General features: G+C 44.1%; 1 protein-coding gene across 2 annotated transcripts in view; it reads right to left on the reverse strand.

Annotated features, from left to right (window-relative positions):
- ASPSCR1 (ASPSCR1 tether for SLC2A4, UBX domain containing) overlaps positions 1-16,646 on the reverse strand; it is a 46,721-nt gene extending 30,075 nt beyond the window's left edge. Inside the window, exons 1-7 of one of the 2 annotated variants that reach the window (XM_054221393.1) lie at positions 16,533-16,646; positions 16,398-16,453; positions 15,483-15,594; positions 11,259-11,359; positions 3,800-3,857; positions 2,907-2,980; positions 1,679-2,117 (exon numbers count right to left, since the gene is read on the reverse strand). In XM_054221393.1, coding sequence (XP_054077368.1) covers positions 1,679-2,117; positions 2,907-2,980; positions 3,800-3,857; positions 11,259-11,359; positions 15,483-15,594; positions 16,398-16,453; positions 16,533-16,631 — 939 coding nt within the window. In that variant the 5' untranslated portion in view covers positions 16,632-16,646. The remainder of the gene's footprint in view (positions 1-1,678; positions 2,118-2,906; positions 2,981-3,799; positions 3,858-11,258; positions 11,360-15,482; positions 15,595-16,397; positions 16,454-16,532) is intronic. The other variant, XM_054221394.1, reaches the window with a different exon arrangement.
- Between the last annotated feature and the right edge of the window lie 1,466 nt (positions 16,647-18,112).

Raw genomic sequence — 18,112 nt, forward strand, 5'->3', positions numbered from 1 at the left:
CTAAATTCCTCCTGGATGGAGCTCCCTTTGAACCTCATCAGGAACCCTTTCTTTCTGCTCATGGCTTTCCACTGTTTAATCCCATGGCTGGATCACAACCAGAGATAAACACAAACCTCCAACTCCAGGAAGAACTAAAGAGCGGGAAACAACAAAGGGGATCTCTGAACGCTAAAGCCAGCCCTAGTGATGATGTATGCAGTGAAGGGGCAAGGGAAAGAGCCGGTCACAGAGCATCCAGGATGTGAAACACCCAATGCATGATAATGTGGAGTAAGTTATGAATTTAGTGCCTCCTGTGCTTCATTTTACGCTACTTGCCAGACATATCTAACCTTGCTGAAGGCATTCAATTCCATACAGCTGCCCTACAGAAAGCATACTTAACAACATTCAAAGGCCATCCTGTGTTGGCATCGCAGCACTCTTGAGCCATCTGTTCCGGTGCCTCTACATGGGTTAAAGCATTTTTAATTTTAACCAATATAGCTTTACTTCAGAGACACCAACAATGATGACAGATGTGCAATTTGTCTTTCTGGGAAAAGGGTTAGAGAGTTAGACTTTATTTAAGAAGAAGAATATTTTAAAACAAGACAGAAAAGATTTGTAAATGCAAGCAGAAATAGAGAAGGAGAAGGATGGAATGTTTCTGCTTCACCTGCAATACTAAGAAAATTAAGAGTCATAGAAGGGATGGGACTAGAGTGAAAGGAAGATAAGAAGTCCAGACCTGTTTGGGTTTTCTTTTTTTCAAATATCGAACTCTTGGCAAGTAAGATGCAACTGTAGCTTAAAAATTCCTTTTCTAGATCTATACCCCTTACATTCTACCACACGTATCACCAAAAGAGTTAAACTATAAGTCAGAGTGACCACAGGCAGAAGGAACTCTGAGGAAGCAGATCTTAACAACTACCAGCATGGGATACTGCTTTTACAATAGCTTTACTATGGAGTTCCACCTTACACAGAAAGGCTCAGACAAGAAATCTGAGCACACCTTACAACCTAAGAGTTAGAAACTCTGACCATCTTCTCTGATCTTGGAAGTCATGGCATCAAGTTGCAACAAACCTATTAAGACCACTTCAGCTCCTAGGACAATCCTACAACAAGCTAGAAAAGTTATCCCTTTCCATATGTAAAACTCTACCAAGCTTATACCTTCTGCATCATCTGAGAGATAAGTCAGTCACAACAAGCAGTAAACACCTTCAGAGTATTATAAAACACAAGTCTGACCAAACTCTGCTCATCTTTAGCAAAACTGCACAGCAGATAGCAATTTTTAAGAGAAGGGCAAGTACCCAGGGCTCAGGTGACAAAGCGGGCATTTGTTAATGAAACTTGCATGGGATTTGAAGCACAGAGATTAAGGCTCTTCTGGGACTGCGCTTTTAATGCAGTTGTGTTGCCTCCGTTAGAACCATTCATCAAGGATACCTCAAGGTTCAAAGCTTTGCTTGCCTCTGGATAGGAAATTCTTAAATTCCCATCCTTCATATTCCCTATAGTAAACTGTCCAAAATGCAGTACTTCCTTACTGAACTCTTGGCAGAACTGTATGTCACCAAGGCACCTAATTAAGTATGGAAACATCTTTTTCCTCATAGAAGCTCGGCCTCGGGCAAGGCAGGATAAAAATAGCATTCATTGCAAACAAATATTCCCTTACCTGTTCTTGCTCCTTTTGCAGTTCTTGGCTGTTCTTAGACTTCTTTGGCTTAGAAGGGCCTCCAGGGCTGGAAAAAGTTGTTGGCAGCTTTGAAGATGGCATATCTAACCCAAGAGATGGTGCAGCTACAGAAGAGTCCCCCAGACGCTGCCCATCTCCAGAAAAAGGGACAAATGGGGTAGACTCGGGCTCTGAGGAAGGCCACAGCTCCTCCAAGCTGGCATGAGATTCTCTAATGGAGTCTTGCTTGTCTGTGCAGCTGTTTAAAGACATGGCCACATCCCTGTGGTCCAAGTCCTTTGGGAATGTGTTTGCTTGAGGTAGGGGCACATCCACTGCTCCTTCAATAGAGCCTGGCCTCACTGGCAGCTCGTTACACTGCACCGTGGCACCCACAGCTTCCTCCTGACCAGATGAGCCGCATTTCTTCATGACAACTCTTAAAGAAGACACCAAAAGGAATAAAAGCAAAATCATTCATCCTAACAGTACAGCCCTCCCCATTCTCAACATGACCGTGACAAAGACAGCAGCTAGACTCAAATATACTCCTAATTTAATGATCTGCTTCTTCCAGACACTCACAAAGAACAAGCTCCAGTTGCTCTGAAGTTAGGGGTGGGGGGTCGGGAGTTGGTGCAAAAAAAAGCAGAACAGGAACTACCCACTCTGCAGGAAGAAAACTGCCTTCCAGGGAAAAACAGCAGTCAGTTGTAAAGCACAGCTTCTAATCACTCCTGCTTTCTGTATATACTGCAAAGAACTGGCTAGAAGATCACAGCAAGGCTGTCCTTGCCCCCCACCTCACCCTCCCAAACAGTCAGCAGGAGGCACTGCAGGGATTGGGAGTTTAATGCTTGAAATCCAAAGCAGGGAAGAATGAAGTGGTAGATGATTGTCCTCTCAGGGAGGCTTTTAACTTTGAATTGTCTGTTTCACTCACAGGAAAAAAGGAAAGAAAAAAAGAAAGAAGCAAACAAGCCCCTTTAATCTGCATATGACTGGTCAGTGCCAGCATCTGCAGCTGTGGGAAGCACATCTGGGCAGCAGTTTCAGATAAACAGGCAAATGCAATAATTACTGAATGCCGCGATGTTTGTCTTTTTGAACTTTTTTCATGGTTTTTTGGGTTTTGGGTGTTTGGTTTTTTTTTGGTATTTGAAACAAAACAAATTCACCACCGGAGTGGAAAGGAAAAATAAAGAACCCAAACTCTGCTCCTCCCAACCTGATGATGGCACTGCCTCCAGTCAGGCCAAGTGACTTCAGTGTTGTCTTCTCTAAGGCATCTTTTCCTGATACCTGCAACAAAAACAGAGGAAAGTAATTATGGCAACTGCCTACCTGCCAGAGCATTTAAAGTGCTCTTTGTAGAAAAAAGCCTGTATCAAAGCAAACACAACATGGCACCAGAAACAGCTCAAAACACACTTTTTCTGCTGTTGGAAATGAGACCTGAACCCATTGGTATTCACCTGCACTGCTTTACCGAATTCACTGCTTATTAAATTATCTCACGGGAAGATAACCTACTTATATTTCCGTCCCATACATCCATCCAAATTGGATCCAATCTCAGCAAAGCATTATTTTTATGTCAGAAGTTAAATCACAGGCAATATCTCAGAGCTGAAAGACAGACGATTTCATTACATACACCTCCCATCTGCTTGTAATGACCCGTTCCAGAATAAAGATGATCTGTCCACAGAGGTCAGTGGGACGTGAAGGGGACAGCTAGGGAGAGCAAATTCCATAATACGCACATACAAAATATTAAACAAAACATTAATAGCGAAAGATCAAAACACAGAGAAAAGCAAATATTTATTAAAACGAAACCACTGTTTTGACTCAAGCTTTAAAAGAAGTTGGAAAGAAAAACACAAACAGGTCATTGAGCTCATTTTATGGGCTCAGAGGTCTAAACGGCCCAGGGTTACGTTCCAAGAGAGCTTTTTTCCATACAGACACGTCATGCTTTGAAAAGACCAACATTTTTCTACTTCCCCTCCCAAGAAAGTTCAAAAGAAACACTTTCCAGGTTGGAAAGCAGAGCTGAGTTTTTCTTATTTTTTAGGGACAGGACAAGAGACAGTTAAGAAGACTTTGCTGACCTACCTCATCTCGCATGTAAATACAGACTGGAGAGAATTCACCATGCTGTTCCATAAACTCCCTGTAATAAAGAACAAAATACTGCAGCATCTGGTTTTGGAGTGGGCAGGCTGTTCTACAATGTCGAGCAATAGTAAAAAATGAAATTAGCTTGCAAAACTGTCCTCCACGTTCCTCCAGCAACAACCATTACACAGTTCACAGAGTCAGTATTAGACATTAGGTAAAGACTCTGCTCCAGTGCATTCACTCTTCCTTAAACACAGCCCTGAAAGTTTAAAAATAAAGGAGAAATAATTACAGCTAATTCTCAAATTAGTCAATCTTACTACATAAATATGAGCACATCATTCTTCATGTGCCTCAGAACATGACTTAATAATACTTGCTCTTTTTAATCCCTTATCTAAGGTTAAACAGTTTATTACAGTTTAGATGGTACTTTCCTTGGGGACAGGTCAGTTTCTTTCCATGTACCCAGACAACAAATAGAATGAAATACTGCTCTAAAGCAAATAATCTGAGGACAGAGGATTTGCCTGTCTTAGCATCAGACAGATTAAAAAGAGAAAAAAAGAAAAAAAGAAACTGCAGAAGCTTTCAGATTCTGGAGACCAGGCACAAAACAAAGCCAAAGCAAAGGCTGCCACAGCAGACAAAGTGCAGATCAAGCCGCACTTGAGCATTTCAGTGAGGCAGGACACACATTAGCAATGACGACAACTGCTGACAGGCTATCTGCAGAGGGAGACATAAGTGAAGGACTCTTAGCATAGAGAAGGTGAGAAAACAGGAAGATGCTACTCTTGACAAGATGCTGCTCTCCCCATTTTCCTCTAGATAAGCAATTCTGAGGCATTCAGGTAGAAGAGAAGCTTTATCACACATTCACTTGACCAAACACAGAAGACGAACAAGGAAAAAACAATCAAACAATCACTGTCTGTCCCAGAAAGTCTCAGTTCTCATCCATCCAAGACCATGCAACTTCCAAAGAGAGCACATGTGGAAAACCCTACAACAGGGTGCTCTTAATGGGGCTGGGGGGGGGGGGGGGGGGGGAACAAAAGGCTAACACTTTTAGCAAGGAAACCTCAGATGCCTGTAGAAAAATAAAAAGCCTTAAAGAATCAACCAGTACATTTCCTTAAAGCACTGAAAACGGTGAGACAACTAGATTCAACAGCAGAAGAAACCCTCATGTTGGTCTCCCCTTCAGGAGTCAAAGTAAAACTCAAACTGAAATCAGCTGAGAACGTGGCAAAACATGAAATTCAGCAGAATGGTTTGCTTCCCCCCTCAAGCACATCAATGGCAAAAGGTGACCAGGAGACACTGTCCATGCTGAGATAGCGGTGGTTTGGAAAGATAACTAGCTGAATTCTCGCAAGCGCTTTTTTCAGAAGTTTTAGATTCAAAAGTTTCAGCCCAACTTAGCAGGGGAAACTACAAAACAAAAGGTGAGAAAGTTGCCCCAGGATATTCCCCATCAACACAATGAGAACTGATGAGATTTTTCCTGCTCCGTATCACTCCAGTAGCTCGTTAGCGCATTCTGTCCTGAGCTCTCTGCCATTTCAGTTGCAGCAGGACTCCGCTTGGTAAGGAGCTGGTATGTACCATCTGCACTGCGACAGCTGTTTTATTGTCAAAAGCAGAACAGCTGAAATTCTTCCTCTTGGCAAACTCCCTTGATCTTAGTGCTCTCTGGAGTCCAGTCTCTGAGGGGAAAAAATGGCTTTCCTCTACGCGCTCATCCCACCAGGAAACAATCACCCATCACCTTGGGTGACTTGAAAAGAAACCACCTCTCTGCAAATCAGCTAACGAAATCCACCTGACAGCCCAGTACGGCAACGCACCCCTGCTCATCTCCCGAGGACCCCGACAAAAGAGGCTGAAGCTAGGCCCTGAAGACAGCTTGTCATTTTAAGCCCTATTACGCCAGTGCTGACTACTGAACTCACGAGGAGCTTTGCAAATGACTGACTGACAGGGTTATGTGAACACTCGCACTTAACTGCCTCTTCAGTCACTGGATTCTAGTCTCTGCAGTGAACTTCACAGGAAAAACCAAACCCTGCAGCACCCTGGCAGCCTGAAAAAAAAATCCAGTATTTTTTACTGGAAACTAGAAGTTTTGGAAAGATATTTCTACATCAATCATCTCTTTGCATTGTTTGTAATTCTGCAGTAGCAGTCATAGCCACACAGTCTCCTAAATATACTTGCAAAACATTCATCAACTTGGTGTCTAAGTGCCACAAAATTTAAGCAGGAACTCAGACTGCTCATAGCTAGTGCATCACTTACACCTATCACTTGTACCCTCAGGGACTCGTTCTCTATCTTGTGCTTTACTTTGTGAGCATCATACCCGGGGAACGGAACTCAGAATGACTATAAGAAAAGGACGTCAGTGATCAAGGCTGGGTTCATTCTGACTTTCCCTGGAAAGCAGTTTAATGAGCAGAGTTCCACTACTTAAAACATTCTGCCTTCAGCATCATGTAATTTAAACATACATAATTTGGGATGCAATATTACCATACACAAAGTTATCTCCAAGGTTTATGTAGGAAAAGGGTCCCTTAAGTAATAGTCGAAATCCATTCAGTCAACCAAGCATCTTAATTCTGAAGTGAGTGCATGCCCAAATGCATCTTACTACTTTCAGTGCATCAGTTCCAATAATCTGAAGTATCACCATCATGTTCCAAGTTACTTAACAACAACGGTTTTGCCAATATTATCTTATGTAGTCTTTCTATTATGTCCAAAATACGTCACAGATGAGCAGCTTAGAAGAATATATACACAATCAACGTCTTACATAATATTTTAACACCCATCTATTTAGCCCAGCACAAAGTGACAAAACAAACTGAACGGGAAGGAGTCAACCAGCTTACAGAGTAGAAATGGAAGGAAAATAGCCATTAAGTTCTGGGAAAATTCATGAAGGACATTTACATTTAGATACAAACCTCAGGTTAAATGAAATGTTAGTGAAATAGCTGGTACGCTCGGGATTGAGAGCGCCACCGTGAAAATTATGATACTCAATCTTTGAGTAATCCACAACAGCATGTCAAAGAGTTCCAGCTGGAGGATGTGGGGAAGTAAACCTGTTAAGCACAGACCAGAATTGCAACTTCTGTTTGGTTTAATTGTAGCAATCTATCTCCCGTCTTGATGTAAAGATTAAAACTTAAGCCTTTCTAAATAAAGCATGCAACAGCATGGTGATATGGGACAAGGTGAGTCATAATGAAATTGAGAAGTCCACTCGCTAGAGTTAGCAAATCCAAACGGAGTGACATGTAAAACCAGTCCTGAGGGTCAGGTCCGGCTTAGGGAAGTCAGAGGCTGAGAACCACTTCCAGACCAGCTGCAGCAGATCACAAGGGGTGTATAGTCCTGAGGTCCCATTCTTTCAGAATACTTCTCCCAGCCACCGCACCAAATCCCACGTGCAGAAAGCGACAGACACACCCAGAGCATCCAAACTATTACATTGAAGCTTCAGATTATGAAACACAGTTAACTTTCTAACTCAAGATGAACAACCAAAACAACACTAGAATAGATCTGACACCACTTTGCGGTTCTGCAAATAGTTATTCTATGTCAAGGACAGAAAGCCATATACAATGCTCTGCAGGAATCAAGAGATTCAGTTCCCAATACAGAATGAGCAAAATCTTGTTATTCAAGACCCAGGCTCCGACCTCCCTCACTGTTTTCACAGCAGCAACCAAGTAAGTTACAAAAGCCAACACTTGACGAGGACAGGCAGAAAAAAATCCTGTCTCGATTGGAAGACTGGAACAAAACAGCACCTAAGAGACTACCTTTAGCACACCAGAGCAGGCTACGCGCACTCAGATTCTTCCAGACAATCCAGGAGAGCTAGTCACCCCTACCTTATTTTCAATGGTTTTTCTTCCAATAACGATCAGCTGTATCCCTACAGGAATCCTCGATAAAAGTGCACGAAAGTTGAAGGATGGCTGAGACATGGAGGAAGCAGTACAGGATCACAGAAGAGGCAGACAAAATAGCCCAGAGGAATAAAAGTTTGAACCTCAAGTTGCCTGTCTATCAGGAAAGGTGAATGATCGCCATTTAGGAGGGGAGAAGCCGAGGCACAATGGAATGCATGTCCTCACCAGAGACCCACAAGACAGCAAGTCAATTTGACTTACACAACCTAGTTTCATTCACCTTTCCAAAACTCTTTTCCGCTTCAATCCAAACAACTCTTTGGACTGAAGATCCTTCTAAAAATGTATGGAAAATATCTGAACTTAATGAGCGATACCACAAAAGTAGCAAAGAGTCATAGTCATTGTCAAAACTGTCTTCAGTTGTCCAGCCTGCAATCACTTCTATGTAAAACAGTCTATAAAGCTACTGAAGCTGCCAGACAGGCAAGAGTGGGAGACAGAAAACCAACAGTTCTCCCAGGCCTTGTGCTAAAAGGGTATACAAAGCCTGTGCCCTCAACCGGTCTCTGCAGAACAGACTCCAAGGAAAGATCCCCCTGAGACTTATTTTTGTATAACTCTTGGAAGCCAGCAGGCTCCTCCTCCAGCTGCTGTTAATCCATTACATGCATTCACTGAGGCAAGCACACACATCAAACACACTGTCATTTCTTTGATGTGCTGTTCTTCAGAAGGGGAACGGCAAGCAGATTAGATTCCTTCATGTAGTGATCTGACAGGGCCTGTAAACATCTTGTGCAAGGACTGCCGCACGCTGAGAGGAGGAGCAGCCTTACAATAGCTTCCAGACCTTCTTCAGACCCAATTAGCCAAGATGGACGCTGGAAACCCGGGGGAAATTCCAGTGGATTTAGAATACTTCCCCTCACGCACTTAGAGCAGCTGAGCATTCCAGGAAAACGTCTCCAGTTGGAAAGTCAAAGGAAGGATTCAGCAAAAGTCAACAACTAGCTGACTGGTTAGTCAACTGAGTCAATACACCATGAAAAGCAGCACAGCCAATGAAATCTATATGGATGGCTATAGATCCAGCTCGTTTTGTCACACACAGCATCTTTGCTGCTTGTTGAACTTAATCAAAAGTTTGCAAAGTCCATCCAAACATCTGAGCACAGCTTCCAGAGGGCAGAAGAGAACAGCTGTGTCGTATGAACTGAAGTTAACAATGCTTAGCACACTGTAGCAGTTAGAATCTTAAAAAGAGCAGCATGTACATTAACTATCAGTATTACAATAACCCATAACAAATAAAACCACTCCAAAGGAGTAAAATTATATAAAAAGCTCAAAATTTAAACCAAAGAAATAACCAACTAATGTGCAAGAAAGTGACACAAAGGCTATTTGCCACTGTGCGTTAATTACCACCCTCACCAGTCTACCAGTTCCCAAACTGCAACAGGCACTCTCCTCCTCCCAGAGGGCACAAAGTATGTACTAAGGTACAAGAGGGGCCTTAAAACACCCAGGAAAATGATACCTGGCTTTTTTTGCCTACCTCTTTCCTTGATCAAAAGAAAAAGGGTTCTTTTCTCTCTAGCATTTACATGAAGACTGTCCCTTTTGACTTAAGGGTGAATGCCACAGTGCAGACCTGGTTACGGACCATTAAAGATAAAAAGAGAACGATAAGTAAGACTCATTGATATTACTTCAGAGCCACTAGACTACCTCAAGCATTTCCTCAAACTACGGTTCAATGATACAAAAAGTTGAGTAGAAAAACAGACCTATGCCATTCCTACCCATCTGCTGCATCCTCCTTTTGCATCCTCGTTTCCAGACATACTACACTTCTTGTCGTAACCACCTATGGAAGACAACCCTTAATTGGGTTAGGAAACTTATCTACCTGAAAGATAATGTAGGGAAAATACTATTTTTCATCTGTATTAGCTACTTAAGCTCATTCTCCATAAAGCTGCATAAGCAGTATGAGGGGAGTTAGATAGGAGGGCAGGCAGTGAGCAGTAACTGTTCAATCCCCTACTGTTACGCAGAAGATGCCCCCAATACAAACTACCTCACTTGGGCCAGTACTAGTCACCCCTTTGATCTTGTTGCGGGCCAGTCTGGGAGCTAAGCTAGCAGAAAATTAACAGCACATCATTGGGAGACCGGAAGAATTAGTTCCTTACCCTGGAAACAGCTCCAGAGCAACTCCAGTCACACAATTCAACTGTGCAACCCTGACTTAATGAGATAACATCAGCCAATTCGAGCCCAGAACCATGCTTCTCAGGCTATTTCAACTGCAGTGTAGAACAAGCAACTTTAAACTTTAGTTAAAGTAATTTATGCTAGTACATGTTAGTCTAGTACTAACACATACCCATAACCAGTCAATTACTACGGCTCAGCTAACAGGTGACAATTCATCATTCTGCATCCTGTAACTGCACCCTAAAAGGTTGAGCTTATCTGAATGCTACTGCAGCATCACCCTCACTACTGCCTCTTTAGATGAGTATTTAATTGGCTTGAGAAATTAATAAAAATAGTTCCAATTTGCACAATACCACAGCACAGTATCTGTACAGATGAGCACGGGATTCAAATGCAAAGGAGCAACTAGCAGAAGGTGAGGAATGTAAGAAAAAGAACAAGCTAGAAATACAGGATCTGAAAAAAAAATTATCAAGAGAAAGGTAAAGCCAACTACAATACAAAAAAACCCAAAATTTGGAAATTCTGTTCAGAATGGGATGGCTGTCACCGCTTCAAGGATTCATCTTCCAAGCCGTGACAAAATTAAAAGAACTGTCTTTAGAGAAAAGTTTATTAGTTTGACATTTCAAAACAATACAGTATTTTTAAGTCAAAACTAACGACAAAAGCAAGCACTGAATGTAGGCTGGACTCTAATAAGATTTCTAACCCACGTATATATTCAACAAACGGAGGACCAGAAATTCTTCCATTTAAACAGGATCTAAACAGTCTTTTGAAGATGCCACATCAGCCCGCTGAGAGCTCCAGACTTCCTTGAAGAACTTGCATGACAGCAAAGCCTCAAAAGCAATAGCCAACTCGCTTAAGAAAAAAAACCAAAACTCCACCACATGGAACTGCAGCACAGAAATACTGGTGATCAAGATAATGGAGGCTCCATCTCAACTCTGGCCGCAACCTGACTTCAAACAAGTCTGCGTTAAGACAGGCGTGGCAATATATCCAGTTATAGCTTCTTCCTAGCCTTAGCAGTTTGTTACTAGTTTATGCCCTGAAACAGGAGTGCTATGCCATGATTAAAAAGTAATAATGAAACCATGGAGCGTCAAATCTGAAAAAGGAAGGAAAAGGCAAACACCTGTGTTGTAAAGGAACACCAACACCGTCAAATAAATGCAAATTCTACAAATCTGCAGGATTTAGCTGGATCACTGTAACAAATGTAACTACCGTCATGCAGAGATACATCCAAACAAGTATTTTCTCTCAGCATTACTCACCTGATCTTTGCAAAATGGTTGAGAAGTTCCCACAAAGTCTGTTGACAGACAAATGTGTCTTGTAAACGGGAGCCATCATCTAACTGTAATGCAATCCGAACCTATAGGAAAAATACACTAAATCAATCTAAAAATTGAATAAAAACTTTTTTTTCTTCACAACAACTTTTTTTCAATATTTCAGTGATCTCTAGAACCCGCTATCCAAAAAAAGCCCTTCTTGTTGTCTTTGACATCCCTAGCCAGACTCAATTCCAGTTGGGCTTAAGCTTCCTTAACTTCATCCCTGACTGCTTGGACAAGGTCTCTCCATTCCTCCCAGGTTACCCACCCTTATTTTCACTCTCCGTATGCTTCCTTTTTGTGTTTGAGTTGGCCAGGAGCTCCTTGTTCATCCACGCAGGTATCCTGGTATTTTTGCCTGATTTCCTATTCATTGGAATGGGCCACTCCTGAGCACGGAGGCAGCCGTCCTTAAACATTAACCAGCTTTCTTGGGACTCTCTTCCCTGTCATATCCTGAACCGAAATATATTCGGACAAAGGCCAATGCAAGCGTCCCAAATAACGTGTCATCACAAGAGACTGAGATGTTCTGTTTTACACTAGCTGAAACTTTACAGCAAAGGTCTTCGCAGCTATTTAAAATGCATTCCAGTAACCCAGATAGGATTGATGCAGCTGCATAAACTAAAACATCAACCCAGAGCTCTGTCGACTTAAGCATCGATTTGCACAACACTTCCCCAAGGCAGAACAAACAGGATACGTGCACAGCCACACAGAGAAAGGATGAATACGGTCCAAATCTATCTTTGAGTTATTGAAGACCTATCCAACTATTATCAGTCCAAAGAGACTACATGTGTAACTTGCAACTCACTAACGCTTCCTAACCACAAAATTTTGACATACAATTTAAGAGTAAATTAATCAAAAGTCTCAAAAATCATTCTGGACACTCAGTTATCAAGTTCTTAAACACCTGCAGAAAAAAGACAAAGGAGAGGTAGCTGTCTATTCTAACAGGCCTTTTCCAACATGGAATGATTCACGTTCATTAGCAAGTCTCATGCAGATCCTACATATTCTACAGAGAATTGCTACCAAAAAAAAAAAAAAACCAAACCCCAAGGCATTTCTAAAATGAACACACTGAGGACAGTCCTGAAGAACTGCAAACTCAACTTTGGGGGTTGGACTAGATGACCTTTAAAGATCTGTTCCAACCCAGACTATTCTGTGATTCTATAAACTCCTGATGGTACCAAAGGAAAAATCCAGCAGCTGACCCAACAGGTGCAGAACGGCAGAGCACTTCAGGTCTTATCTTTACCTTTTAGGGAATATTCAGCTTTCCTTTTCAAAATGTGTAATTCTAAGTTTTCCCAATTAGCTCACCCATCTAAAGAAAAGTAAAAAAAAAAAATAATAAAAAAAAAAAGTCCCTATTAGACAGCACCTAGTGTCTCTAGTCAACTACGTTTTTCTGAAGTCCACAGACATTGGCCTTGTTCAAAAGTCTGACGTAAGCCTAGGACATCAACAGAAGCTTTCTTTCGTTCTGTTTTCACGTGTCCCTACCGACAACCTCAGAGTGTCCTCTCTCTGTGAGAGCGTGTGTCTGTGCATGTGTGTGAGCTGAGGGGGGAGAGAGAGATGGGAAAAAATAGACACCACATACTCCGGCAATCTACTGTGATTTCCTTGGAGGAATGTGTTTGTCATCTGCCTCGGCTCCTACCAGTCCTTGCAGGACTGCAAATTGCGATCTGCTGGAGACAGGAATTTTTCTACATAAAGGAAACAGTGGCATCGTCAACAACTAGCCAACAGAACTAAGTCGTTTCATCCCACCACTAACACAGTCTCCTGGTTTCTCCTATGCTGGAGACAAGCCTTAGATTATCTTCAGCTACAGCGGAGTGATGACAGCTGACATCACCATTCTATAAGAATCCAGCCCAGAAATTCAGACTACCAGTTGCATCAGTTTTTGGGCAACAGTTCAAAGCTAAGCATGTCACGAAAGTCATATTCAGTCAATTAAAAAAGTCTTCTTAAAAATTCCAGGCTCTCTATAAAATAATAGAGACACCACTGCCAATTATCTTCTAAGTTTAAAAACATATAAACAAAAGGCTAACAACTTTAACACTAGAACTGTACTGATGTACAGTTCCCCTGAACTGTACCCCGAGATCACCTGCCATCAATAGGGGAATTCGTTCAATTTTTCTCTAAAGAACTGTCTTATAGGAATCAATGATTTTTACATGCGAAGGCAAATCCAAAAGCATTCTGCTTCCCAAACATCAGCTCTGCTGAACAAACTCGTGATTTATCGAAACCTGTGTCCTTTCTCTAGGGGTAACTGCTGCCAACGCACGACAGGAACGCACACCTACTTCCACGCGCATTATCTCAATAAAAGAGACAACAACAAAAGGCACAGAAGCAAATTCATCCCAGCATTACCGCAGTCAGCCTGCATGATTGAGTTCACATCTCAGCTGCCACCGTATTAGGGCATAACGCTAGTGCCAATTCTGGTCACAGAGTTGTCTAGCTGTTTTAAACTTCCTACAGTATTTGACACTGTGGCGGGGAATTCTTTTGGTCAATTGTGTTTTGTACAAAGTATTTTCTTACACCGTCTGTAAAATTCTTCCAAATTAAATCTCTGTTCTTGGTTTATGGGACAGCAACTCTGTTTAGACTACACCCTTCACAAGCACATTCGCTGTATCTTCTCAAGTCCATAAAATAGCAAAGAACACACCAAGGGAAGCCTCACTTCTGCAGATTCTTCTGTTGAAATATAACTAAACAGCAACAATTTAAACTTTCATTAAGTCTTCTCTTTTGTGACCTAAAGTAGTGATTCCATGTTATAACCCCTCTCCTACAGTACACAGTCCTTCTCACCCTTTCTGATATGCTGCGTGTATCTTCTTGGAAAAAAAAATAAAATCACTGTTTTTGTTCAGTAAAATACCTCCCAAACTGGATGCAAATGTCAGATCAAGTCATCACTGTACCATCTTAAGAGAAACACTTTCCTCTGGAAGATGAACTCCATGCCATCGCTTTTTTTAACTGAAAATTTTAAGCAGATGCTACCAGCTTGTGGTATTTTTTTTAAATAAATACGTCATTTGGAGCACAAACTTCTTTCTACCACAAAGTCATAAAGAAAACATTAGTGCCAAAACAAAGCACATGCAGGTTTTACAGAGGAAAACATGGACATCAGTGACCCCCAAAACTACGCTGCATGCCCACAGTGAACTACAGCAGAGATTCCAAAACCTTCTCACACTACAAAGTTCACTTTTCAATGTATGTATCGATTTATCTTTGTGACAGCGAAGGCAGCTGCCTATAACAAAATGCCACTGATGCAATTTGGCAGACAGACATGGAGATATTAGCACTAAAAGACCTGCAACTTTCAAAAAAATCAAGAAACTCCATAGGAGGAAGTCAGTAAAGAGAGATGACTGTCAGTGATAAACAAATTTTCATTCCCAGGCTACTTAAATAAGATCACACATCATTTTTACTACATAAAATGTTTACACTCATTAACACCTATGCATTGTTTTAAAAGTTATGCCTCCAACTGCTATAACAACATGCATAAAAGATTCTTAAATCTCCTAAATGTAACAAGAATTCAAACACAACACAGCATCCGTAAGCGCTTTGCAAATTTTACTGAATAGGGACATTCGGCAACTGCTAAACGCAGCACGCGTCAAAAAATTCTAAAGCCGTGTGAACCCACCGTGAACAGCAATGCTGGGAAAGAAGCAAAAGAGAATCCTGTAAGAATTTGAGATTTTAGTCAAAATCCAGAGGCAGACAAGAGTGACTGAAATAGAAATTAGGAAAAGGAACTGAGTTAGTAGCTCTACTGCTGAGCAAAGTCATCAGTGATGTTTAGCTTTTTATACATTCATGGCTACTAGCTTTTCAGCTCCCCAAAAGATCTCCCTATCCTCCAGCACACAGCTGGAACTCCACTATCATAGCGACCGCGAGCAAAGACTTCCAGCTACTAAATTACCATTTTCCACCACACCTCAGCTGCTCTTTGGGTGCTCTTCCACTCAAGCATTGGCCGAGCCCAACAATACTCTTGCTCATTAGATCCGAGGAGCTCAAACCCAGCACAACCAACAACTGAACAGATCAGGTGACACTGTGCAACAAACATACCGTGTTTCCAACTCCCACTCTATTAGAGACTGGCACCATCTCCAGCTTGGCATTGTTGGGCAGTCTGGCGAACCTCCACTGTAAAGAGAGATCCAACACGCTCCTCTGAAACCTAAGGAAGAACACAGCCCATGAAGACACCAGGAACGGTCCTGTACCGCCTTCAGATCACCTCAGGGACTGGCCACAATGCAAAGTCCAGGTACTGAACAGGAGAATTCCCCGCAGGCTGACCAGAAGCCATAGAGCACGATTCAACAACGCACACCAGGTAATTCAGGAAACAGTCATTGACAAAAATTACACGGCACACCAAAAAAGTTGCAGTCTGTAGAGGTCACAGATATAATACTCAAATACATGTTTCTCCTCAGGCTTTAGGAGATAAACAGCAGCTGAACACGTATTCGAGCATGGTGTTCACTGTTAAATAACAAGGTACTTTTTTTTTTACAGCTGCTCAGGCAAATAACTTCTTGGTTATGACTCCGCTGAGGCACAGAGTCTCACACGGGCCTAGAGGGGCCGAGTCCCACCAGCCTGTGAGCCGGCCGCAGCGCGCGCGGGGAGGGACGCCCTGGCGCAGGTGGCACGGGGTCTCGGTCATCCACCCCAAAAGCGAAGGGACCCTGGCACGGGGAAGTCGGGAGATTCGTGTGCACAGAACTCTGTTCGCGAACAGCGGGGACCCGCGGAGCCTCTCGCCAGGGACGAACTGACCGACCTCCCCCGGTGACCGGCGGAGAGCGGGGCCGGCCCTGGGCGAGGAGCTCCGTCACCCCGGGCCCCCGCCCGCCGCGGGGCAGGCCCGCCGCACCACGGGCAGGCCGCCCTGGCGAGCCCGGCCCGGGAGGGCGGCCCCGGGCGCGGCGCCGGCCGGGCCCGCACGCGGCCCAGCGGGGCGGAGAGACTCACTTCAGGCCGTACTCGCCGGGACTGCCGCCCTGCTTCCTGCAGACCTCCTCAAGGATCTGCGGAGAGAACGGAGGCGTTACGGGCCGGCCCGAGCCCCGCCGCGCCGCGCCGCCGGCCGCCCCCGCGCGGACCCACCTGCAGCAGCACCGTGCCGGGCCCCACCCGCACCGTGACCCGCCGCCCGCTGGGGGCCAGCACCGACACAGCGGCGCCCCCCCCGCCCGTCGCCGCCATCTTCCCGCCCGCCGCGGCGCCGGCCCTCGCACAGCCGGGGCGGAGCCGGGCCCTGGGACGGGCCTGCCGCAGGCCGCGCCCCGCCCCGGGCGCAGCCGGGCCCGGCCGAGCCGAGCCCAGCCAGCGGTCCCCGGCCCGAGGTGGGCTGGGCAGGCGGCTGTGCGGGCCGGGGCCGCGGCCGGGGCGAGAGGAGAACCCCGAGAGCCGGCGGGGCCCGGCTGGGGCTGCCCCGCAGCTCGGCGGTCAACGGCAGCGGGCCAGGCCCGGTGCTCGCCGGGGTCTCTGAGGAGACGTAGCCGGTCTCCGCGGTGCCCCTGGGCCGGGGGTGGCTGCTGCGGTGCCTGGCACGGCTCAGGGACGGGCCCCGCATGCCCCAATTAGGGCGAGAAATGTGCAGATTTAAGCTCTCGCCTCTCTACCAAGCAGTGAGGGCAGTGACTGACAACTCTGACAATACCTGTGCGTGCAAGAAAGGTGCTCCTTGGCAAAGCATAAAAGCCATTGCAACAGCCAAATTTTGGTGAGAAGAGGGGTGCATCTCGCTACCTTCCCATTGCCAGATGAGTGTCACACAGTGGCACTGGTGGGATGACGAATTATGGCATCCGGCTGCCTTGGAAAGCTATTTCTTTGGGGGGGAAAAAAGTAAAAATGTTGATTGGGCATCTCATGATTAGTGTTGCAAACTCAGGGTGCACTGCAGCTAGGGAACGAATATTGTCTTGCATTTTACAACACAAAATTTCTCAGAGACTTCATGAGTCCTCCACTCTCAGCACCGCCTTTTCAGCGTCAAAGGCATTCTCAGAGATTCAATTACAGTCTGTTTTGTTTGCTATCATAAAAAAAAAAAAACTTTAGTTTGGGTAACCACTGGAATTTATTTAGCCTAAGTTGTTACCACATGCCAAATATTTTCTCTACTACTTCTATATTTATCATATATGTTAAGTCCCCACCACCACCCCCAGCGCCCACAAAAATGTCTGCTTTGCTTGGCCTATAAAGGAAAAAGATCCTTTTAAGGAAAGACACTTTTGTAAAAGATAACACTTGCTCTTTTTTACCGTATCAGCAGTGTAAGCGAAGGGAGAAAAAGAGAGGATGGGAACTTTAATGATGGTGAGACATGCCCTTGCTTCTGCGTGTGGATTCCTTAACACCGTAACTGCTCAATAAGATGTAGTAATAGTAATAAAGGATGCCCGGGTGTATAATGTGTTGTTTAATGCTTAGAAATGTCTGTACATTTTTTCTTTCCGTTCTGTTGGGAGATGTCATGGTCCTATCACTTACACAGCTACAGTATTCAGGATACTGGCATCCCAGTCCGTTTCCGTAATTCCTAAACACATTAAAATGGTTTAAGTTGAGGTAGTTGACTTTCAGAGCTAGGATGGACACAGGGTGTATATATGGCCAGTTTCCACAGAACAGCTGATTTGTAACTTGTCAGCCCACATCAGCTGAATGACCTTCAA

This window comes from Rissa tridactyla, chromosome 15, assembly GCF_028500815.1.
Source record: "Rissa tridactyla isolate bRisTri1 chromosome 15, bRisTri1.patW.cur.20221130, whole genome shotgun sequence".
Taxonomy (NCBI): Eukaryota; Metazoa; Chordata; class Aves; order Charadriiformes; family Laridae; genus Rissa; species Rissa tridactyla.